The sequence below is a fragment of the Mustelus asterias genome, chromosome 9, assembly GCF_964213995.1.
Source record: "Mustelus asterias chromosome 9, sMusAst1.hap1.1, whole genome shotgun sequence".
NCBI classification, from domain to species: Eukaryota; Metazoa; Chordata; class Chondrichthyes; order Carcharhiniformes; family Triakidae; genus Mustelus; species Mustelus asterias.
This window is the reverse complement of record NC_135809.1, coordinates 98,166,784-98,191,517: the sequence shown is the minus strand read 5'-3', so window position 1 is coordinate 98,191,517 and position 24,734 is coordinate 98,166,784. Positions and strand designations below refer to the sequence as shown.

Sequence of the window (24,734 nt, the reverse complement as noted above, 5' to 3'; positions counted from 1 at the left end):
AAGTTGGCAAGTGTGAGAGTGATGGGTAAAAGGGACTTAGCTGAATTTCAGCAAAACCAAAGCCATCTTAATTTTCTGTGTGACAAGAATTATTGCTTTTTGTTGTTGCATTGTTCCAGCTCTCCCTTGCCCTCAGATGGTGAAACCACACTCATATATTTCATCACCTCAAAATTCACCATCCCCAGTGTTCTTCTATCTTACCACCACTGTCTATAAATTACTAAACTTAACCCCTAAACAAATTTACTAACTGTTTCCATTGCTGCTTGTGGTTTCTTTGCTCTATTAGTAGTCAGTCTTTTAATGACTGCTGGTCCCTTAGAAGATGAGACTGGGGATTAATAATCCAAAACCAGGAAATGCAGAGACTTTGAACAAATATTTTGTATCTGCCTTCATGGTTTCAATTCCAATTCTCTTTCCGTACCCAGTGGTGCACTAAGGCAGACTTTTATCTGTTCCCAAACTGAGTAATTCCTGGAACAGGTTGCTAGTCTGCCTCCCAGGGCTTATAGTTTGAGGGATACCACTCCACATCAAGCTTGGCTGACAGACATCTCTCCCATTCTTAACGCCAGCCATTGTTGCGTATGGAAAGATTTATAGGTTGACACACTCAGCCTGTTTGACCATGCTATGAATGCACCTTCCTTGGCCTTCAAGTTCTGGAACGGGACTCGAACCTGCTACCCACTGCGCCACAAGACCTCTGCCTTCATGGTAGAAGACACCAATAGCATTACAAGATAAACCAAAGGGCAAAAGAGAGGAATGAAGAAAACCACTATAGATAAAGAACTAGCAAAGCTAGTGGGACTAAAAACTGACAAGTCCTCGGAATCTGACAGCTGGCATCCTAGGATCTTGAAAGAAGTGACTGCAGAGATGGTGGATCCATTGACTGTAATCTTCCAAAATTTTCTAGATTCTGAAAAGGTCCCAGCAGATTGCGAAGCCACAAACGTAATGCCTGCATTTCAAGAAAGCAGGAAACTGTAGGCCAGTTAGGCTAACATCAGTCACTGGAAAAATACCAGAATCCATTATTAAGGAAGTAGTAGCAGGACATTTCAGAAAATCATAATACAATGAGGAGAGTCAAAATAATTTTATGAAAGTGAAATTGTGGTTGAAAAACTTAGGAAAGTTCTTTGAAGATGTAACAAGCATGTAGGGTCAAGGAGAACAATAGAGACAGTGTATCTGGATTTCCAAAAGGTATTCGACAAGGTACCAAGTAAGGCACAAGAAAGAGCTCATTATGTTTGGGATAATGTATTAGCTTGGATAAAAGATTGGCTAACTAACTACTAAGAGTCAGAATAAATGTATCATTTTCAGGTTGGCAAACGGTAACTGTGGAGTGGCACAGGGATCAATGCTGGGGTCTCAACTATTTGCTGCTCTTTACATCTACTCCAACCAGGACATTTACTGTCATGGTATATAATGTTTGTCTGTCGGGGAGTGGGTTATACACTGCAGAACATCCAACTTCTGACCTGCTCTAGTAGCTACAGTATTTATTTGGCTGGACCAGTTACACTTCTGGTCAATGATGACATCTAGGGTGTTGATGGTGGGGATTTGGTGATGAAAATGCCATTGAATGTCAAGGAAGTGTTAGACTCTCTCTTGCTGGAGATGGTCATTGCCTGGGACTTGTGTGGCATAAATGTAACTTGCCACTGATCAGACCTGCCCAGGTTTTGTTGCATTTGTGCATGAAATAGCTTTATTAACTGGGGAGTTACAACTGGAACTGAATATAGTATATTCAGCAAACATGAACACTTCTGACCTTTTGCTGGAGCAAAGTTCATTCATGAAGCAACTGAAGATGGTTCGGCCTCAGAGACTACCCTGAGGAACTCCTGCGACATTATTCTGGGACTGAGATGTTCAACATCCAACAACCACAACCATCTTCCTTTGTGCTAGTTATAACTCCAATGGTTTGTTAAAGTGTGATGTAAGGCCTCTTTTGAATTCCACTTGAATTTGTTTTTACAACTTGAGTAACAAGAGTAATTGAACCATCCAACACCCTTGTATTGTCGGTCAAGCTAAATAAAAAACATGCTGGGTGAGATTCTCTGGCCTTCCAGTCATGTGTCTCTTGGCGTTGGATGGCGGCAGTGTTTTGCTGGCGGCGGGATTCTCTCATCCCACTGCTGTCAATGGTATTTCCCATTGAAGGCACCCCATGCCACCAAGAAACGCACGGATGAGGTTGTACTGCCGGCGGGACCAGAAAGTCCTGCTGGCGTGAATGGCCAGACAACTCCGGCCATTATTTCTGCCATAATATGATCTACAGTTTCAGTTGTTGCAGGATATGCAGAACTCAAATGTACATTTTTGCTGTATATCCACTACCAATAAAATGGTAGTGCAATCAGGATGAAACAGGATTGGTCAGTCAATGTGATTCAGAGTAATGGAAGATGTGGTATGTTTTGAACTCAGAGTTACTGCAGCAATTACATAGAGTCCTACCTTCTCAATAGATACATTACTGCCGAACATAGTTTATGCAATGTATTTATCCAGAAAAATAAGAGCCTATTCAGCAGCACTCGAAAACATAGTTAGTGTCGCATACCTATGCATTTTGCACCTTTTTTGTTCTTCATGATGCCTACAATTGAAAATGGAAACTCCCCGGGCCTAAACTAGAAATATAATCATGGGGCGGCACGGTGGCACAGTAGTTAGCACTGCTGCCTCACAACGCCAGGGACCCAGGTTCAATTCTGGCCTTGGGTCACTGTTTATGTGGAGTTTGCACTTTCTCCCCGTGTCTGCATGGGTTTCCTCCGGGTGCTCCAGTTTCCTCCCCACAGTCCAAAGATGTGTGGGTTAGGTTGCTAAATTGACCCTATATCAGGGGGATTAGCAGGGTAAATGTGTGGGGTTATGGGAATAAGGACAGGGTGGGATTGTGGTCGGTACAGACTCGATGGGCTGAATGCCCTCCTTCTGTACTGTCAGGATTCTATGATTCCATGAACATGACAAAAAAAGAAACTACTGTATGTCAGGTTTTGTAGAAGTGTAGGGTGATTCTGGATCCAAAGCACAATAGTATTACTGCCAGCGCAGCTACTTTACTATAGATCTCAAACAGTCTTCAGTGGGTGTCACTCAGCATTTGTCATGGTTCTGTCATGTTTTCAATTACTGCTGATTACTTCTCTAATCATCCACCCATTCACAGATGTGAAGAACAAGGCTGCTTATTTTCATTGATTAAAAATACTGCCTGCATATTTTGTTACCTAGTTTTAACAGAAGTCGTTCATTTTACATTGAAAGGAAGCAGTAGTCCATTTATTCAGATGGATTTGTGCCCTGTTTCGCTGGGTGGAATTCTCCCATCCTCCCCTGCAGTGGGTTTGATGGCAAGTGGGTGCGGAAAATCTAACAGGAGCCAAAAAGTCGGATACCCGCTGGCTTAACATTCTCCCGATGGTGGGATACTGATGAGTTGGTCCTCCCACAGGCTGGTGGCATGAATGCCATTTGCATTCATTTGCGTCTCATGAATGTTCAGCTAGTCGCCAGTGTCCTGTCATTACGTTGGTCTAAACCCGATTATTGCGTGCACAAGGTGGTCCTCAGTTCGCAAGAGACTTTGGGGTGAGTGCAACAAACCCTTTCTGCCATAATGTTGCACTGCTCCTGATGCGATGCTCACCACTCTGCCGGGTCAGACCGGTTTCTGCCTCCATCTCCATGTCAAGTTGGTCTTCATGGACAGCACCGTGCTGCTGGACCCATGGACCCACCTGAGTAACTGGGGTCTCCTTTCCCTTGGTTCCACACACCATTCTTTCTCTGGACACCATTGTGCTGTGGATTCATGCAGCCAAATGTCCTAAGTTCAACTGGGGGTGGGGTCTGAGGTGAGGCCGGGGTGGGGGAATGTGTGGCCTGACAAAAAGAGGGAGACAATGTGATAGGAGGGCTGTGCTGGGGGCAGGAGAGTGGAGGGCTGATGATGGCAGGCAGACGGGCAAGGAGGTGGATGAAGAAGATGAACAATGGAAGGCAGAGGATAGACCAAGGAGAGGAAAGCTGAACTGTAACATAGCTGCCTGAAAAGCTGACAAACAAGGGGAGTCAAAGGGATAGTACATCGTTCACTGGAAGGGGATGTACAAAGACCAGAGATGCGGTGGGTAGAAGTCCAAGGTGGGGCATGAGTGCCTCGCAGGTGATGAGCTTGTTGTGCTGGGAGGGGGGGAAGCGGGGGAGGGAATGCGGGGGGGGAGGCTGGTTGATTCAAGGAACAGACTTCTTCTTGAGGCTGCTAGCCAATTCCCTCTGTGTTGCTGACATCCTGCAGAGTCTGATGAAAACAGGTGGGTTGGACAGAGTTACACGAGTGTACTGGACAGGTGTTTAAATATGGCATCTGGACCATTGAAGCTACCAGCTGATGATGGGCAAATGCATCAACTGCCAGCCCACCAAGAGATTCAGAGGGGAATTCGCCTGTGTATAATTAACAAAGTTCCAAGCGCAAAATCTGGCGCGGGAATCCCGCCATTCTGGCCAATGGGAAAGGTGCTGCCGGAGCCAACCGCCGCTGCACTTAGTCTCAAAAATGGAGAATTCCGCCCGCTACATCAGACCACATTTTCAGCAGCTAAATCTTTTTGGTCTTCACAGACCCAATATAATTATAAAAATAACAATATTTTCTTTTAAAAATAAAAGTGCATCGTAAAAGCAAATAACCTAAACTATAAAACTAACAATCCTCATCTTCAGAAAGATTTAAAAAAAGGCAAGTACAGTAGCTGTTTTAGAGGTAGATATAATTGACAATTATTTCACCTTTATAAATACATCATCTCCTTCTGTGACGCTTATCTGCTGCCTGGACAGAGGTTCGTAATTGTGCCATTCCTCCTTGCTGGGCCGTTTGCGGTTAATAACTTTAAGCGGCTGTGCAGGAGTGAGTGGAAAACGGAAGGGTAAGTGTTCATAGCATGAGAAGTGCTAATTAAATAAATACACACAAACACACATATAGCTTGAATCCCATTAACACATTTGTTATAGCTTGTGAATTGCGAGATGGATGCTGTTAACATGAGGAATGAACATGATGGACTTTCAGTTACTGCGTCACTTCATTGCATGGCACACTGTGAAGGGGCAGGAATGATGCGAAGGAGGTGGGTAGCACTGAGGAGCTGGCTGGCTAGATGCATTGCAGAAATATCAACTTATACTCACTACAGTCTGGTATTTGCTATTATTTTCGCTGTTCAGCTGCACCACAACCCTGCTGTGATCCTCTCCAATTTCTTCACTCGAGAAGAATTCGCTTAGTTTCTGCACACTGAACAAAAGATATAGTGACTTATCAATCAACACTGGGAAATCATGTGACTGCACTTATCCACGCAATGATAACTGATAAAACAGCTCAATCTTGATGTGAGAAATATTTCAAACTCTTACAAATGTTGTTCTGTTTTCTCTTAGACATGTGTTGAGTACAAGTCAAGGGGAACTAGCTAGGGTAAATGCATGGGGTTATAGGGATAGGGCCTGGGTGGGATTGTGGTTGGTGCAGACTCAATGGACCAAATGGCCTCCTTCTGCACTGTAGAATTCTATGAGAAGTCCACAGACACTGACCTCATTCCATTATGTTGCACAAATATGCATTTTCCTGATGTGTAGTGCTTAATGACAGGTTATTAAACTAGCTGGGATGGGTGAGAAGAGGGTTTTCAGTTGGCCTAACCCAGTTCTATCTCAGGAATACATTTCCCTTTATTGGTTAAAGTTTACAAAACACATTTTGACTTTTTGTTTTCGCTCTCACTGACATGTGCAGTAATACATGTCAGCTAATGTCTAAATGTGCATCTTTTAGCAACACTTACTGCACCGTGGTCTGAAACAGAAACCCACACCGATTTCCCTTGCAGCATCTGCATATCACTTCAGCTGCCTGCTCAGCTCAGCAGCTCCTCCGAGATATTTCTCTCCCCTCCCCCATTGATGCTGTCAATGCTTTTGTATAGGAATTATAGAATAACTGATTATAAAGGTTAATCCAAATTATTTCTGGCCTGTTTTCTTTCTAGCTTCTGTCCATTCTAAGCGCTCTCCCCTCCCCAACCCTGCCTCCACCCAGCAAGAAAGGCGTTTCAGAGGGGTTAACACTGAGCTGGGTCCATTTACCAGTCAGAGGTCCATTCTTGTCTCGTAACATTTGTTTGACTCTTAAGTCAACCAAGGCACTTGCTACAGTTAGCTAGGGGCATGCTTAAATGCAGAAGTTGTGGCTCAGTAGTGATTTTAACATCATGTCAGGGTGAGTCCTGCATTGCGTGGGAACCAACATTCAACCCATGGCTGCTGTGGCTGACTGGAAGAAGAAGCCAAGGTGATGTTTTAAAAATCTTCTATTTAGTGAAATCTTTCTTTTACAGGGTGATATAGAATACTCCGATCTACTCGCTTGCCCGCCCCTCCTGCCACCACACCCAAGAGCCTCAAGGAGTCCTTGAGCCTCCCCAGCCCTAGCTTTGCCTCTCACTCTTGGTGCTACCTTATCTACCAAAGGCCCTGGCAGAACTGAGGATTGGCTGGGGACAGCTGCTTTGGGTCCATAGCCTCATAAGATTCCTAAGCCATTGTTCCAGCTGTCTCCTGCACCAGCTACCTGACCTGATGAAGACATAAATGATTACACTGTAACAGGGTTTCCCAAATTGTGAATCGCGACCCCAGACGAGATTTTGCTCAGTTGCAGCCATGGCTGTTGTGGATTTGGATTCACTTCGGAATGCTGTGAGGCCCCACTTGACAACTGAGGTCTCCTTGCGTGCCCCCAAAACTCTTGCATCCAACCCAGAATTTTTACTCTGGCGTCACACATAGTCCGAGGCATTAAAGTGTGAATCCACCGGGAAAAAGTTTGGAAAGCACTGCACTATAAAACCAATTCCCTATTGCTAGTTTGCAGATCCCATTGTCTCTTAGGGCTGGATTTGCATGGAGTTGGGATGACTCCGAAGGCCTTTTAAAAGGGCGGGGGTGGGACAAGATCCCAGGATTCCTGGCCCCATTCCCGGCACCAGCAGTTTTTCACTCAATCCCTCCCCTGCCTCCCTGGAATGAAAATAGTGAGCCTGGTGGGCCATTTATATGGAGATGGGTCTCAAAGAGTTGTGTTGAGAGCTGACTTGTGTTTACCTCCCATGCTGGTTAGGTGCATTGGCTATGCTAAATTCTCCCTCTGTGTACCTGAACAGATGCCAGAGTGTGGCGACTAGGGGATTTACACAGTAACTTCACTGCAGTGTGAATGTAAGCCTACCTGTGACACTAATAAGTAAACTTTAAACTTTAAACCTCTGACTCTTTGATGTTTCAGGTGCCACAGAAGTGCACTAGCTGCTCTCGCTATTCTCTCGATTTTAGCATCCATGCATTGTGACAGCATTAAGTGAACCAAAAGGGCAAACGTGGTCTTTGAAGAGTATTTTACCTCACTAAAGCTTTGACAGTAGAACGGACCACACTGGAGAGCAGGAAGAGGGGTGTGACCAAGATGTGGAAGAGGGAGAGTGATGCGAAGGCCACTGCTGGCGAGAGATCTGCATTCTCGTACAGGTGGGTGTGAACAACAAAGGTCTTTTGGGAAAATTAGAAAACATAATTGAAATCATCTCAGCATGAGCAAATAAAAATACATTCAAAATTAGATTTGCAAAGTAATCACGCTCAAAAACTGAACAAGCCACTTTTTACATAAATGAGTCTTGTTTTGAACACTTTAACCAGAGATTCTAATTATAACCATCCAATGAAAACCAGGCAGGCGGGCATTAAAAATGCCTGGGTTATTTATTCACCAGAAAGCTGCCTGGATCTCACTTTTCCAATATGCGACTGGATATTTCCGTACAGGTAGCTAAATGGCCAGGCCAAAGCCTGTAAGTTCCTAAATCATGCTTGATCACAGGGAGCTAATAATATCAATAGACCACCACACAGATAGCAGGTCAGTGGGAAGGGTATTGGGAAGCTGAACAGGTCTTTTGTTTAAGATTTTTACTTTCCTTGGTGGGACCAGAAGCAGCAGAACTGCTACTCTCGACCTCGATCGCAAGGAACGTTTTCTCGAACATGAACTAATTTTTCCGAGGCTGGCAACTACTTCCCACTCTTTCTGGGTAGCTGTGACCATTATTAATCATGATACATAAATTCAATGAGGTTCATTTTAACGTGCGTGCTGCCAACTGACCCATACCGGCAGTGAAGAAACTGCGGGAGTGATTTTGAGGCCTTGGTCATTTACCGTTATTTGCCAGATCATAGGACTCACTACACCAGAGGACCACTGGGAATTTAAAGGGAAATACATCAGCAAATTTAGATGTAACATTTAGGACATAAGACACATGGCAATTATAGATAAGCTAGCCTCATCCATTTTCATCGGTTCTCAGGGGAATACAGAGTGGGTGGGCCACTTGCGGAATAGATCAGAGAATTAAGTCATAGCCTCTGAAAAAAGGTTTAGAAATCAATGACTTAGGAAATTGTATCTATCCGTCTGTCAGTATTTCTCCATTGTTAAAATATCAGTAATTTCAACGTATGAGGCTAATGTTTACAAAGGAAATATATCATTTTGTTGGAGTAAATTAAATACCAGCTACTTACTGTGAGGACTGCTGCAATCGGTATTGCTGCATTCATGAAAACTGCAAATAAGAGAAAACCTGGTGAAGCTACAAGGTGAAAATAGTTCAGTATGAACAGTAGACTGTGTTTCATTCTGGAAATCTGGCTTGAATTTTACAGGACATAGGACTGAAGGTTCTAAATGGTCATGGGTTACACCAATGAGGAGCGTTTGAGGACTCTGTATTCAATGGAGTGTAGAAGGTTGAGGGAGGGATCACATTGAAACTTACAGAATAATGTAAGGCCTGGATAGAGTGGACATGGGGAAGATGTTTCCATGAGTGGAGAGACTAGGATCCACGGGTACAGCCTCAGAATAAAGGGATGACCCTTTAGAACCGAGATGAGGAGGAATTTCTTCAGCCAGAGGGTGGTGAATCAATGGAATTCATTGCCACAAAGCTGTCGAGGCCAGGTCATTGAGTGTGTTTAAGACAGTGATAGATAGGTGCTTGATTGGTGAGGGGATCAAAGGGAAAAAGGTGGGAGAATGGGGTTGAGAAACTTATCAGCCATGATTGAATGGTGGAGCAGACTCGATGGACTAAATGGCCTAATTCCGCTCCTGTATCTTATGGTCTAATAGTTGCAGCTTGGGAACGCCTACTTTTGTGTTTCACTTTGGTGCGTGACTATCGCAGTAGCTGAGATATTTACTTGCTTCGCAGACAGTCTAATCTTTGCCCATCCATCTTCATTGATTAGTGGAACCAAAGGGGGAACATCTGAAAAAGCTAGCCTGTTGCAAAGTCACACTGAGATTTGAGTGTGGAGGGGGTTGAGGAGGGGGAAGGGGCGTGGGGTGGGGGGGGTGCTGAGATTGCAACTAAACTAAAAAGACAAATATTGACTCAAGTGCAGGATGCCAGACGACACGGCTCCCCATTAAGTTGCTTATGCTGAACCCGGAATATTTTATTTCTAATGAGGACAGAGTGTACATTCCCATCTTCTCTTGCTAGAAGAATGAGATGCAAGTTTTTATTTTTACTGCCAATTAGTTTAGGATACGGGTTTTCATAGTGAATACCATGAAATATATAAAGCTAAAGAAAATATTAAACTAATTGACTTCTTCATGAAGTACTACTGTAACAGTTCATTGTATTATTAAAAGTTTGTGTTTACATAAATATTTAGTTTCTGGGGGTGTTGAGTCCTTGTGAGTTCCAAAGGACATCTGCAGAACGCTCGCACACTCCTGACCCAAATCCTGACCCACTTAGTGAGTACACAGTGAATATTTCAGTGAAGTGTGCAGGCAGGCCAATCAGATTTGATGCCAGCAATGTCATTTGGAGTTCTACATTCCAGTTTAAAGTAAAAGTTTATTTATTAATCACAAGTAGGCTTACATTCACACTATAATGAAGATACTGTGAAGATCCCCTAGTCGCCACACTCTGGCGCCTGTTCGGGTACACTGAGGGAGAATTTAACATGGCCAATGCACCGAACCAGCACGTCTTTGGACTGTGGGAGGAAACCGGAGCACCCGGAGGAAACCCATGCAGGCACGGAGAATGTGCAGACTCCACACAGACAGTGACCCAAGCTGGGAATCGAACCCAGGTCCCTGGTGCTGTGAGGCAGTAGTGCTAACCACTGTGCCACCGTGCAGCCCCTACCATATTGTACCATATTGCTGCCATTTCCTCAACTGGAAAATCCCATCAACTTGGCTTCCAATTTTCACCCTTGCGCGACATTCCCATTGTCCATCTCAAATTCTTCATTTCTGTTCTCTGACTTCACTATTTCCATTTCTGAGGATAAGCTATTGATCAATATTCACAAAAAACCTGCTGACTGCGACAGCTATCTTGACTACACTTCTTTCCACCATATTTCATAGAAACATAGAAACTAAAAGCAGAAGTAGGCCATTTGACCCTTCGAGCCTGCTCCTCTATTCATTTTTGTCACGGTTGATCATCAAATTCAATATCCTGATCCCCCCTCCCCCCATATCCCTTGATCCCTTTAGCCCCAAAATCTATCTCTAATTTTTTCTTGAAATCAGACAACATTTTGACCTCAACTGCTTACTGTGGTAGTGAATTCCATACATTCACCACCCTCTGGGTGAAGAAATTTCTCCTCACCTCAGTCCTAAAAGGTTTATCCGTTATCCTCAAACTATGAAATATATAAAGCTAAAGAAAATATTAAACTAATTGGCTTCTTCATGAAGTACTAGTTCTGGACTCCTCCACCATTGGGTACATTCTTTCTGAATCTACCCTGTCTAACCCTGTTTGCCTGCAAGGGCTCTATTCAATTCTCCATCCCATCACAACTGTTCGAATGATGCCATCTTCCACATCAGTGCTTCAATATGGTCAGGATTCAGGACAAGAAATTCCTGCCAAAAGTCAACAGATCTTTGGCTGGTCTGTCAAACTTGCGAGGTTTCCTGCCACAGGTGGAACCAATCTTCCATTCTTCTCAGTTGAGGATTCCTCTCCAGCATGGCTGACAGGGTCCTCGACTGTGTCCATCCCATTTCCTCCACGTTTGCTCCCACCCATTTCTTCCCTCCAAGAAACACTATAGGTTTCCCTTTGTCTTCACCTTCCATCCCACCAGCCTTCAATTTCAATAGCTCTTCCTTCACCTTGCCACCTCCAACGTGATGTCAGTATGCACTGAACATATATTCACCTCTGCACTATGTTACATCTCCACAGTTTTCCAGTTCTGATGAAATTTCATCTACTTGAAACATTGGGCTGGATCTTTCTGGCCCAGTGGCAGAAGAGGGTTTACCAGAAGAGGAACACTCTTTGGGGCCAGACTCTGGTAATAGGCCTTCCATCTATTTTTCTTTGTTTACTCCTGGTACACAACCCAAAATAACTAGTTTGAAGAGCCTTTCAATCACATTTCTTGCTCCATAACAAATGGATGGTAGTAAAGTTTCAGGAGAACTTAGATGCTGGAGAATTTTGCCAATGATAAATTAGGAAACATCATCAATAGTCTCAATTGAATTAACAATTTTGATTCATTTCTTGCTATCTGTTAACCTGTAGGTCATTGTTAAGGGTGCTTAAACAACATCAAGACTAACTGAAGCTGCTGGAATGAGGTTACTAAAAATATAATATATAATAGACTCCTCGAGACTCAATGCAAGATAATGCAAATGGAAGCATGATGGTTTTATGAATGTTATACAGCCAGATTTCTCCCTACTGGGTAGATTGGACTTGAACCATTATGAGCCAATGGAGTGAATGTCTCCATTCACTCCATTGCCTCATAATGGTTCAAGTTTAATGTGCAGAACCAAACTTGAGGAGCCAAAGGGCAGCATTAAAAATCACAGAAACTGCCCTACAAAGGCAACTTCTTCACGCTTAATAGTCAATTTATGGAATATACTGCCACCTAGTGCGGTGAGTGTTAACGTATTCAAAAGCTAATTAGATCAATTCCTAATTCAATATTGAATCAAGGGATTTACGTTTGGGTAAGTGAAAAGAACAGATTTTGTTCTGAAACTTGACCTGGACACTACAACAAAGTTGAATGATGTCTTCTGGTTTATATAGCATCAATTTTAATATTGCGCAGCATTGCGTTGTGTAGGTACTGTGGAAGAAGGGGAAATGCCACAATGGTTTCAGCTAAGGTTTGGGCAAACTGAACCTTCTACCTAACATTATGGGGCGATTCTCACAGGAGACTCTAGCGGCAGCCGTTTTGCAGGCTCCTCGCTGGGTGCTACGGTCTCCGTAGTCTCCGGCAGCCAGATTTTCAGTGCCGTCAGCTCCGCGCCAAAAATTGGCCCAGCAGCATAATTTATTTAAATTAGCATCTCCATACAATTTTAATACCATTAGTGGGCCCGGTGACTTCAGTCCCAGGCCCGCTTGCCTCCCCTGCCCCCCAGGAGTATTTCATTTCAGCAGGGTTTAGTATAATTCCCCACTTGTGGGGAGCTGGCAGCCCGACACCGCTGGAGTGAAGGGGGGGCAATTGATGCCCCCCCCCCAGAGGGTTGGGCGCTGGGGAGTGCCACCTGGGCACTGAAACCTTGGCTGTGCCAGCCTGGGCTCCCTGGCACTGCCCAAGGGGTAAAGTGCCAACGCCCAGGGGTATTGTAGGGTTTTGAAGCTTTTCTTGGTAAACAGCTTCTGGTATCAATGAAACTACAGCTCTATTGTCCACCTCCATTTTTGCCAGCTGTTCATCCAGTAAAGGAGTGACCCAGTAACAGTTTGTTGTACCAGCAATAGCCAGTATGTTTAATGACAGTTCATCTTTAGACTGTAACTCATGTCCTTTTTCATGCTCTTTTTGTATCATATAAATACTTATTCAGCATTTCTTTTGATGCATTCAGCTTTTGGTTTTTGGAATTCTGGCCTGAAACTTGTTTCTTTTTCAAAAGGCACATTCAATGTGGCCCTTTTAGCTACAGTTCCTGCACACGATGCCTTTGCATCAACAATCTGCTGCTGAGTGCCCAGTTTTTGCATACTGATGGCAATTGTATGTCTGCGTCTGTGTTCAGTTTTCGACTGACATCTTACGAATTCTTGTGTTCAAACTCAACTGTTGAGCTTCTTTGGCTGCTAATTCCATGGATACAGCAATTTCCAAAGCTTTCTTTAGAGTTAGGTTGCTTTTTGTTAACAACTGTTTTGAATAGACTTGCTCCTTAAGCCATAGACTAATCTATCTCTAATGGTGTCATTCAAGACATCCCGCAGTTCGCAGTGCTCAGCTAGTCTCTTCAAGGTAGCTACACACTGTGTGACCAATTCACCTTCTTGCTTTTGGCAATGATGAAAGGTTTAGTTGAATAGTTCCCTGCAATGTTTCCACTATTTCATAGAATCATAGAGCACAGAAGAGGTCCTTCAGCTCATCAAATCCACACCGACGCATTACAAACACGTGAACGCCCACCTAATCCCATCTGCCAGCACTTGGCCCATAGCCCTGAATGTTATGATGTGCCAAGTGCTCATCAAGATACATTTTAAAGGATGTGAGGCAACCTGCCTCTAACACCCTCCCAGGCAGCGCATTCCAGACGGTCACCACCCTCTGGGTAAAAACGTTTTTCCTCACATCCCCCCCCCAAACCTCCTGCCCTTCACCTTGAACCTATGTCCCCTTGTGACTGACCCATCACTAAGGGGAATAGCTGCTCCTCATGCACACTGTCCATGTCTCTCATAATCTTGTACACTTCGATCAGGTCGCCCTCAGTCTTCTCCATTCTAACGAAAACAACACAAGCCTATCCAACCTCTCTTCATAACTTAAATCTTCCATCCCAGGCAGCATCCTGGTGAATCTCCTCTGCACCCCCTCCAGTGCAATCACATCCTTCCAATAATGTGGCGACCAGAACTGCACACAGTTCTCTAGCTGTGGCCTCACCAAAGTTCTATACATCTCAACATGACTTCCCTGCTTTTGCAATCTGTGCCTCAATTGATAAAGTCAAGTGTCTCATATGCCTTTTTCACCACCCTACTAACATGTCCTTCTGCTTTCAGAGATCTGTGGACAAATACACCAAGGTCCCTTTGTTCCACCGAACTTCCTAGTGCCCCACCATTCATTGAATACTTTCCTATCAAATTACTCCTTTCAAAGAGTATCAACTCACACTTTCCAGGATTACATTCCATCTGCCACTTATCTGCCCATTTGACCAATCTGTCTATATCTTCTTGTAGCCCAAGACACTCAACCTCACTGTTAGCCACACTCGTCTACAGTTAGTAAGTAGACAAACTTACTAATCCTACCCCCCACATAGTCATCAATGTCATTTATATAAATGACGAGTAAAAAGAGGCCCAACACACATCCCTGTGGTAGGCCACTGGACACTGGCTTCCAGTCACTATGTGGAGATGCCGGCGTTGGACTGGGGTAAACACAGTAAGAAGTTTAACAACACCAGGTTAAAGTCCAACAGGTTTATTTGGTAGCAAAAGCCACACAAGCTTTCGAGGCTCTGAGCCCCTTCTTCAGGTGAGTGGGAATTCTGTTCACAAACAGAACTTATAAAGACACAGACTCAATTTACATGAATAATGGTTGGAATGCGAATACTTACAACTAATCCAGTCTTTAAGAAACAAAACAATGGGAGTGGAGAGAGCATCAAGACAGGCTAAAAAGATGTGTATTGTCTCCAGACAAGACAGCCAGTGAAACTCTGCAGGTCCACGCAACTGTGGGAGTTACAAATAGTGTGACATAAACCCAATATCCCGGTTGAGGCCGTCCTTGTGTGTGCGGAACTTGGCTATCAGTTTCTGCTCAGCGACTCTGCGCTGTCGTGTGTCGCGAAGGCCGCCTTGGAGAACGCTTACCCGAATATCAGAGGCCGAATGCCCGTGACCGCTGAAGTGCTCCCCAACAGGAAGAGAACAGTCTTGCCTGGTGATTGTCGAGCGGTGTTCATTCATTCGTTGTCGCAGCATCTGCATAGTTTCCCCAATGTACCATGCCTCGGGACATCCTTTCTTGCAGCGTATCAGGTAGACAACGTTGGCCGAGTTGCAAGAGTATGTACCGTGTACCTGGTGGATGGTGTTCTCACGTGAGATGATGGCATCTGTGTCGATGATCCGGCACGTCTTGCAGAGGTTGCTGTGGCAGGGTTATGTGGTCTCTTGGTCACTGTTCTCCTAAAGGCTGGGTAGTTTGCTGCGGACAATGGTCTGTTTGAGGTTGGAAGTTGTAAGTATTCGCATTCCAACCATTATTCATGTAAATTGAGTCTGTGTCTTTATAAGTTCTGTTTGTGAACAGAATTCCCACTCACCTGAAGAAGGGGCTCAGAGCCTCGAAAGCTTGTGTGGCTTTTGCTACCAAATAAACCTGTTGGACTTTAACCTGGTGTTGTTAAACTTCTTCCAGTCACTAAAGCAGCCTTCTGTCATCATCCTCTGTCTCCTACAACTGAACCACTTTTGAATCCACGTTATCAAATTACCCTGTATCCCATGTGAATTTACTTTCTTTACAAGTCTCCCATGTGGGACCTTGTCAAAGGCTTTGCTGAAATTCATATAAACTACATCGACTGCACTACCCTCGTCTACACACCCGATTACCTCCTCAAAAAAATCAAATTTGTTAGGCATGACCTCCCTCTGACGAAGCCATGTTGACTGTCCCTGATCAAGCTTTGCCTCTCCAAGTGGTGACAGATGATCTCCTTCAGAAGTTTCTCTAGTAGTTTCCCTACCACTGGCGTGAGACTCACTGGTTAGTAGTTCCCTGGTTTATCCCTTCTTAAATAGCGGAACCACTTTAGCTGTTCTCCAGTCATCTGGCACCTCCCCCGTGTAAGAAGTTTAACAACACCAGGTTAAAGTCCAACAGGTTTATTTGGTAGAAAAAGCCACACCCCGTGGCCTCCCCCGTGGCCAGAGAGGAATTGAAAATTTGCGTCAGAGTCCCTGCAATCTCCTCCCTTGCCTCCCACAGCAGCCTAGGACACAATTCATCTGGACCTGGAGATTTATTCACTTCTAAGTCTGCCAATACCTCCAATACCTTGTCCTTCCCTATGTCAATTTGCTCAAGAACCTTACAATCTCTCTGCCTGAATTCCATACCATCGTCCTCATTCTTTTGGGTGAAGACAGATGTGAGGTATTCATTCATTTAATCGTATGTTTTCATGCCTGGCTTTTCTGGCTCTACCAGACATCTCAGGAGGTTAAATGCTTTCCTCCCAGTTATGCTCAGGCAAGTTTGGACTACAATATCTAAGAACATAGAACAGTACAGCACAGAACAGGCCCTTCGGCCCACGATGTTGTGCCGAGCTTTATCTGAAACCAAGATCAAGCTATCCCACTCCCTATCATCCTGGTGTGCTCCATGTGCCTATCCAATAACCGCTTAAATGTTCCTAAAGTGTCTGACTCCACTATCACTGCAGGCAGTCCATTCCACACCCCAACCACTCTCTGCGTAAAGAACCTACCTCTGATATTCTTCCTGTATCTCCCACCACGAACCCTATAGTTATGCCCCCTTGTAATAGCTCCATCCACCCGAGGAAATAGTCTTTGAACGTTCACTCTATCTATCCCCTTCATCATTTTATAAACCTCTATTAAGTCTCCCCTCAGCCTCCTCCGCTCCAGAGAGAACAGCCCTAGCTCCCGCAACCTTTCCTCATAAGACCTACCCTCCAAACCAGGCAGCATCCTGGTAAATCTCCTCTGCACTCTTTCCAGCGCTTCCACATCCTTCTTATAGTGAGGTGACCAGAACTGCACACAATATTCCAAATGTGGTCTCACCAAGGTCCTGTACAGTTGCAACATAACCCCACGGCTCTTAAACTCCAACCCCCTGTTAATAAAAGCTAACACACTATAGGCCTTCTTCACAGCTCTATCTGCTGCTACCTCATTTACTTGGACAAAATAGTTGAATCTCTCTGTATATGAGCTTCTCTGCTCTGTATTCTCATCAAACGGTCCCATGGTGCCAACGACTCTCGCTATTTTTATTATGGAAAGGGCTGTGTGAGCATGATGTGCACATAATTTTCAGCACTACCATGTTCCTTTACTCCCCAAAACAAGGTAAACTTTAGCTCAGCCTGTTTCCTTTGTGCTTTGCAACACCCCCAGCTCTAAATTGTTGTGGCAGGGTACTTGCTACTAATGGTGCTCCTGGTGCTGTTACAGATATTTTTGGAACAGAGCATGTGGCAAGCTTCTTTCTGAAGTTATTTTCTCCAGAATCTTAAATTATTTTCGGTTCCTCCTGTGGCCGTGACAGTTGTTTGGCACCCCTCCCTCACCAGCTTTCGTGTAGCGATGATTTCAATTATTTATTCCTCTGTCGGGTGTCTACAATACTATCAGACATTTTCCACTTTTTTCTTCTTTTTAAGTGGCTACAAGTGTGATCAGACCACCTCATTACCAGTTTTCTATGTGGGGTTTTAAAAGTTAGGCTGCAGGCTTCAAGGATTCAAATGAACGGAGAGCTTTATTGAAAGGCTGTTAACACTACAGGCTGTTAAGATAGACTGCCCGATTGCCCGTGCTCCTTTACTCCCCGTGCAAACAGCCGATTACATCATCAGTGATATCACATGATCTGTCTCTTAAAGTGCCCCGTTCCACTGCAAAGCTGCTAGTAAGGAAACATCAGAAATATTGGCCAGATCACGCCAGTGGGATTCTCTGGTCCCACTGGCAGCGCACCCCTGCCTGTGGGTTTTCCACCGGCGTTGGGTGATGTTAACAGGAATTCTCATTGACAGCAGCGGGACTGGAGAATCCCACCGTTAGTAAATAATGTGCCACCTCCCACCAGCGGGAACCACATGGCTGGGAGACTGGAGAATCTTGCCCAACAGGAATACACAACAATTGGTATTCCCAGAGACAGTCTTGGGATAAGAGTCAAATTCAATCTCATTGGCCTTATATTTTTGTTGCAACACCTTCACAAAAGTAATATTTAACTTTGGCCACTTCATACATTTCATTTGCCTTAGACCTTTATTATTTTTAGATATGGGTATCATTGGTCATGAAGCTGGAACTGTCTGTCTTTATGTGTTAATATTAAATACTGCATAACATTCTGCTTACTGACACAGATATTTCTGCTTTGTATGTTAGTATTGCCCCCTTTGGTGCTGATAATATATTGGAAATATCAAGTAAACTGACACTGAGGACTTGACTAAATCAACAAGGAAACAAATGACCTTGGAAGTGTGTCTTCATCTCATGCTTTCTTAATGAGAATCACTAAAATAGTTGTGTGTAAACTGATATTTGAAGTTTTAATGGGAAGCAAGGATGGGACAGCTAATAGAGCTAAAGAATAGAACATGTTTTCAATTTTTGCAATCCATGTGAGCATCAAACACTGACATATACAGTACGGTTAGATATAGAACAGGGCAATTTATTCCAATATTGTGCCTTAACTCCAAGCTCAGAAGAGCGTCTCCATTTCAGTTCAATAAACCATTACCCACATAACACACCCTGTGGACTTTTGTGAGACTGGTAATTTAATACCAATTAGCTCTGTCCTCTCAACAGTTTTGTGCTGTGGTCTAGGGTTCATTACATCATTTGATGTCGTCTGCGAGAGTCATCTAAAAATATATGTTGCAGTTGGGGATTACATGTGGCATTTCATTGGGTTTTTTTTAATATGGTTTAGAAATTGATGAAGCAGCTAGAAACAGTGCAAACTGTATCAAAGATTGTGCTGAGTCAGTCTAGGTTTGAAAGCTTGAGTGTTTCTATTGACCTGGTATTACCTATTGACAATATGGAACAACATTGAATCACATCATGCCTTAGATCAGATTTATCAGCCTGAATTTTTCTTTGTGGTGCAAAATGAATGGTTAAAATTAACGTGGGGGAAATTGAGGGATGGCTGAGTAGGGGGACAATGTCCCCTCTGAGCTACACAAGCGTAGCTGTGTAACAATCAGGAATATGCTGCACATGTCAGGTCATGCACAAACAACGTTCCCTTTAAGATAGGCACATGTGCAATCTTAACAGGACTGGACAGTGCAACAATCAGACTGCACACAGCAAAGAGAAGCTGCAGGCAACATTGGTTAGGACTGGATGCATGGTTAACTTTGAAGAAAAATAATGACAACCATAACCTAACTTTTAAGTCTCATTGAGAATGTTTGGCTGCAGGAAATAACCTGTTCATTAGAGTCCGCGCATCAGTTAGGGCAGGTGGGAAATGAAGACATTGGCTGGGATTTTGTGCTCCTGTTCACATCGGGCATGAATGCCGATGTGAGTGCAAAATCTCACAAGAGGCCCAAATCACATTATGCGTCAATGAATATCCTGTAGTGATTGTCCACCAGTGACATAATGGGATTCATTAAATCTAATTATCAGGTTCTATGTCTGACAATAACCCCCCCATCCCCAATCCCTCCCCCCATCCTGTTTACAGACCCGCTAGAGTTTTGGTGAGTGCATCGCTCAGTGAGAGAGAGTCATGATTGGGCAGTTGTGTGGGTGTAGGGCTAGTGTTCTACTTTTACTTTTGTGTATGGGAGAGGCCTTTAAAAAACTAATTTGCTGGTGGGGCGGGCTCCAGCCTGACATTGTGGGGCCTGCCCTTGTCAATTTTTCTCAATGTTGCGAGCAATACGACTGATAAAATCATCATTGGGGCTGATAGCTTTAATGCCAATTTTCCTGCCCACTGTGATGCTGTACAGAAAAATGGAGAAATGTTGCCCACAGGGTGGGATTATACACCCACCCCATGGTATTTTTTCCTGAGGAAGAGGCGGCTTGCCATTGGCCGGTACATTTTATTGAGACCCATCACATTCAGATAACCTGAACTTAATAAATGCTCAAATCGTACAGCTGATTTGACACACTGTGGTGGGATTAGCAGATGCACAAGAGGCAGATGCACAAGATAAGGGCTGAGGTCACAGGAGGCACTTCAATTGTGGCCAATGTGAGAATGTGGATTCAATGTATCTTTCTGTTTAGGATCAGTAAACAATGTAATTTGTAAAGAAAAGTTCTAAAGTTTTATTTATTTGTCACAAGTAGGCTTACATTAACACTGCAATGAAGTTACTGTGAAAATCTCCTAGTCATCACACTCCGGCACCTATTCGGGTACACATGAGGGAGAATTTAGCACGGCCAATGCATCTAACCAGCACGTCTTTCAGACTGTGGGAGGGAACCAGTGCACCCGGAGGAAACCCACACAGACATGGAGAGAACGTGTAAACTCCACACACTGACCCAAGCCAGGAATAAAACCCGTGTCCCACGCACTATGTGGCAGCAGTGCTAACCACTGTGCCACCGTGCCGCCCCATATTGCAAGACTGTCTCTGCAGACATGTGCCAATCTGAGTGCCACCACAACAACTATGAGTTTTTATTAATGACAAGGAATGTTGCTATATTACTGCAGTGGTGTGCAACCTCAAGAAGAGGTTCATGCAGGTGTGCAGCATGGTGCTTTCATATAGGGGCAGTTGGGCACTCAAGACCTTTTAATTTGAGCAAGTAGACTTAAGGACTGATAAATAGGAGACAAAAGCTGTCCTTTCTAAATCTGGCTCATGACACCTGTGGGGAGTCCCATAAAAGAGGTGCAGGAGTGTTGCAAGCAGGCCACATGACCACCAGGTATATTATAAAGGGAGTCAATGGAATGCTGAAAATGCAATGTAGGTGCCGAGATAGGTCTGGAGTACTGTTTAATGCTCACTGTGAGGTGGTACAGAATGATAGTGGTGTGCTGACTCTTTCCTAACATGGTTCAGCAAAAAGCATTGCATGTGGAGATGAATGAAGGCTTCAGGTAAGAACATTGAGGTGGAGGAATATTAAGATGAGGCACCATTGCGTAACAAGCTGCATACATTGCTACCCAAGTGTCAGCGATGTCCTAGAAGCTCTAATATTCAGCAAGTGGTGACTCACACAGGAAAGCATCACAACTGGAATCCTCCAGCCTGCTTCCAGTACCAGCAGCCTCTCTCTGCAATAAAGAAACTTTCAACCACACATTCACCCAATCCACACCTGATAAGTTATGTCACATAATAGCATAAAAGAAATGAAAGGGCAATACATACAACAGTCAGCAAGATGTGGAAATGGTGCTAAGCAATAAATTTTACATGTTATTGTAAGAAAAAGAAACTTAACAACATAACATAACCTTTTTTTTAAATCACTTGTGTCCCTGTTCTTGGTGAGCTACAATAGATTTCTCTTTTGTTACTGACCAGTTCCATGTGGCTTCTGAGGTTGAGAGGCAGGCTGTCGAAAATCTCACCCTATGTGTTGAAATGTTTTTGGCCTACCATCTGAGTCTAGAGTGCCGAGGCGATGAATATTGTGAATGCAAAAATCTCAGTGTGGCACACAAAGAGACAGATGTCAAAGAGATTTTCAAATATCAAAACATTTGCCAAGATAAGACATTTCAATACTATAGAGTTAGAATTTCTGTGCTAATACCCATCTCCACTGTAATTTCAACAGAATATTGATAGAAGCTCCAGAGAAGCAGTGTTAATTATCGTTTATTCCTAAAGATAACCTGCTGCAAAAAAAACCTAGTCGAGTCTTCCACTCCTACTGCATTTTATGAAATTAGCAGTCTTTGAGCGATCATAGTTAGTGAGTCCATTCTTGCTCTGTGCAAAGTTCCAATATTCTCACCCTTTCTCCAGGGCTTCTCCCAATCTCCCACTGAAGTTATGATATATGATTGCAGAAATTCTATACAAACTTCTCTACTTGGAGGACGTGCTGACAGTTAACAGGAGGGTGAAGTAATGCATGTGGTCAAAAAGGCAAATTTAAAGATAATTGGGAATGAAACTATAGAGGAAACGAAATAAGGTGAATTTTAAGACTTTCCCCAAGATGAGTGATATCACCCTTTTTTTTGCATCACTTACTGATTCAATCTTACAATAACATACAAAGATACATCAAGTACAGCACAATGACACATGTATATTGCCGTTATGTTCTATAGGTATTCATGTAAAAGTCAACCCTAGTTTTTCAAGTATCAATGTCCCAAAATGGCACAACCAAAAGGGAATGTGGGGCTGGGAAAAGAGAAGCCAAGGCTTCAAATGCTCGGGCTACAATTGGAAAGGCAAGAATGAAACCAACCAAATATTTCACAACATTAGTAAAAGAAATTCCCAGTTGTCATAAAAATTACAAAGAGAAGTTAACTCATCAAAAATGATGGATGAATAGCTGAGATTATAAATGCTGATTTAATTTCTTTTTTAAAAAGGGTGATGATAATGGAACTTTGCACTGTGCAAGGGTAGAAGGTGGACTTACTAACTAATAGTGCCTAAAAACTGAGGCATGGAATGGTATTTTTATAAAATGTGGTAAATGCAATTATAGGCTAGGTTTTCTTTTGCAGCAGTTCTATGTTTAAGAATATTGAGCAGAGGATCAGATTTGAAAAGTTTATTGAACAGATTTCAGCATCCTTTTATAATGCATTAAAAATTATTTAAATTAATTTAGCAATACCTCAGCTTTCCCATCACCTGAGGTAAACTTGTCCAGTCAAATTAGCACAAATCAAGCACACATGTTAACCTTTCAAAAATATTGCCGATGTAAAAGTTGACTCTATGACCATTGATCTGAAAGGTTTGTCTCAAAAATTCAACCTTTACACAAGTATTTATGGTAACTCTGGAGGGATACTATACGTTCTCTAGACTTCTCAAAGTAGAAAGTTGGGATAGCTCCATTACAGATACATAGGCCGGAATTTTACTGCCCCACCGACTATGGTAATTAGAGTGGATGAGGGGCGGGCAATGGGAAGGTCCATTGATCTCGGGCGGGATTTTACAGTTTTGGGACGAGCGAGGCTATAAACTCCCATCCACAATCTTCCTGTTCAGATGGAGTTGCAATAGATGATTGAGAGAAGACTCGTGGAAATTAAAGTCTTTGAGTGTGAAGTATCTTGAGTTATGATAGGTCTTGCATTCATGAGTGCAGATCTGTGGCCAATGCGTTTCTACAAATGTTTACTTGAGTTGGTTGCCAAAAAAGGTTCTGTCTGACCATGAATCTAATTTTCTTTCTTAACTAGTTATTCATGCCAACAGTTCCAAATAAAGAAATTTTGATCCAACTCATACAATTCTACCTGACAATTTATTAGAATTCTTCGAGATGGTAACAAACAGGATAGAAAAAGGGAAACCAGTAGATGTAATATAGTTGGATTTCCAAAAGGCATTCAATAAGGTACTGCACAAAAGGCTACTTAATAAGATGAGTCCATGGTGTTGGGGGCAGTATATTAGCATGGATAGAGGATTGGTTAACTGATAGAAGCCAGAGAGTTGGGAGGGGGATTTTTAGGATGACAACCTGTAACTAGTGGAGTGCCACAGGGATGAGTGCTGGGGTCACAACTATTCACAATATATATTAATGACTTGGAGAGGGAAGTGAATATACTATTGCCAAGTTTGCAGATGACACAAAAATGCATGGGAAATCAAGTGTTTAGGATGACACAGAGTCTACAGAGGGATATAGACAGGATAAGTGAAAATGTGCAATAATGTACTTTAGGAGGAAGAATAAAGGAACAGAATATTATTTAAATGGAGAATGACTATGGAAAGCTGTCACACAGAGGGATTTGGGGGTCCTTGTGCAAAAAGCGAGCATGCAAGTTCAGCAGGTAGTAAGGAAGGCAATTGGAATATTGGCCTTTATTTCAAAGGGAATGGAGTGCAAAAATAGAGAAATTTCAATAAAACTATACAAGGCACTAGTTAGAGCACATCTGGAATACCATGAATAGTTTTGGTTCCCTTATCTAAGCAAAGGTATACTGGCATTGGAAGCAGTCCAGAGAAGGTTCACTCGGTTGATCCTGGGTATGGAGGGATCTTCTTATGAAGAGAGGTTGAGTAGGTTGGGCCTGTACTCATTGGAGTTTAGATAAGACAACCTCAATGAGACATAGGATTCTCAGGAGGCTTGACAGGTTAGACGCTAAGTGTGGTTATTTCCCTTTGTGGGAGAGTCTAGGACTGGAGGCATAATCTCAGAGTAAGGCGTCACCCATTTAAAACAAAGGGGAGGAGGAATTTCTTCCCTCAGGGGCTAGTGAATCTGTGCAATTCTTCACCGTAGAGGGCTGTAGAGGCTGGGTAGTTAAGTGTGTTCAAAGCTGAGATAGACAGATTTTTAATCAGGAAGGGAATCAAAGATTATGAGGATAAGGTGGGAAAGTGGAGTTGAGGATTATCATTCAGTCATGATCTCATTGAATGGCAGAACACACTTGATGGGCTGAATGGAATTTTCCTGCTCCTATGTCTTATGATCTTATTCTCAAATGAATGATTGGGTAGAGGAGCTTATTGCTACTCTAACAATATGTCAAACGCCAAAGACTAGATGAAAAGTGATTTAATTGCAGGGAGC

General features: G+C 43.3%; 1 protein-coding gene across 5 annotated transcripts in view; it reads right to left on the bottom strand.

Moving 5' to 3' along the window:
- abcc8 (ATP-binding cassette, sub-family C (CFTR/MRP), member 8) overlaps nt 1–24,734 on the bottom strand; it is a 230,982-nt gene that overhangs the window by 93,303 nt on the left and 112,945 nt on the right. For 4 of the 5 annotated variants that reach the window (XM_078220631.1, XM_078220629.1, XM_078220628.1 and 1 more), the window contains exons 11-14: nt 8,710–8,750; nt 7,526–7,671; nt 5,254–5,359; nt 4,849–4,959 (exon numbers count right to left, since the gene is read on the bottom strand). In XM_078220631.1, the coding sequence (XP_078076757.1) occupies nt 4,849–4,959; nt 5,254–5,359; nt 7,526–7,671; nt 8,710–8,750 (404 nt within the window). The remainder of the gene's footprint in view (nt 1–4,848; nt 4,960–5,253; nt 5,360–7,525; nt 7,672–8,709; nt 8,751–24,734) is intronic. The other variant, XM_078220632.1, reaches the window with a different exon arrangement.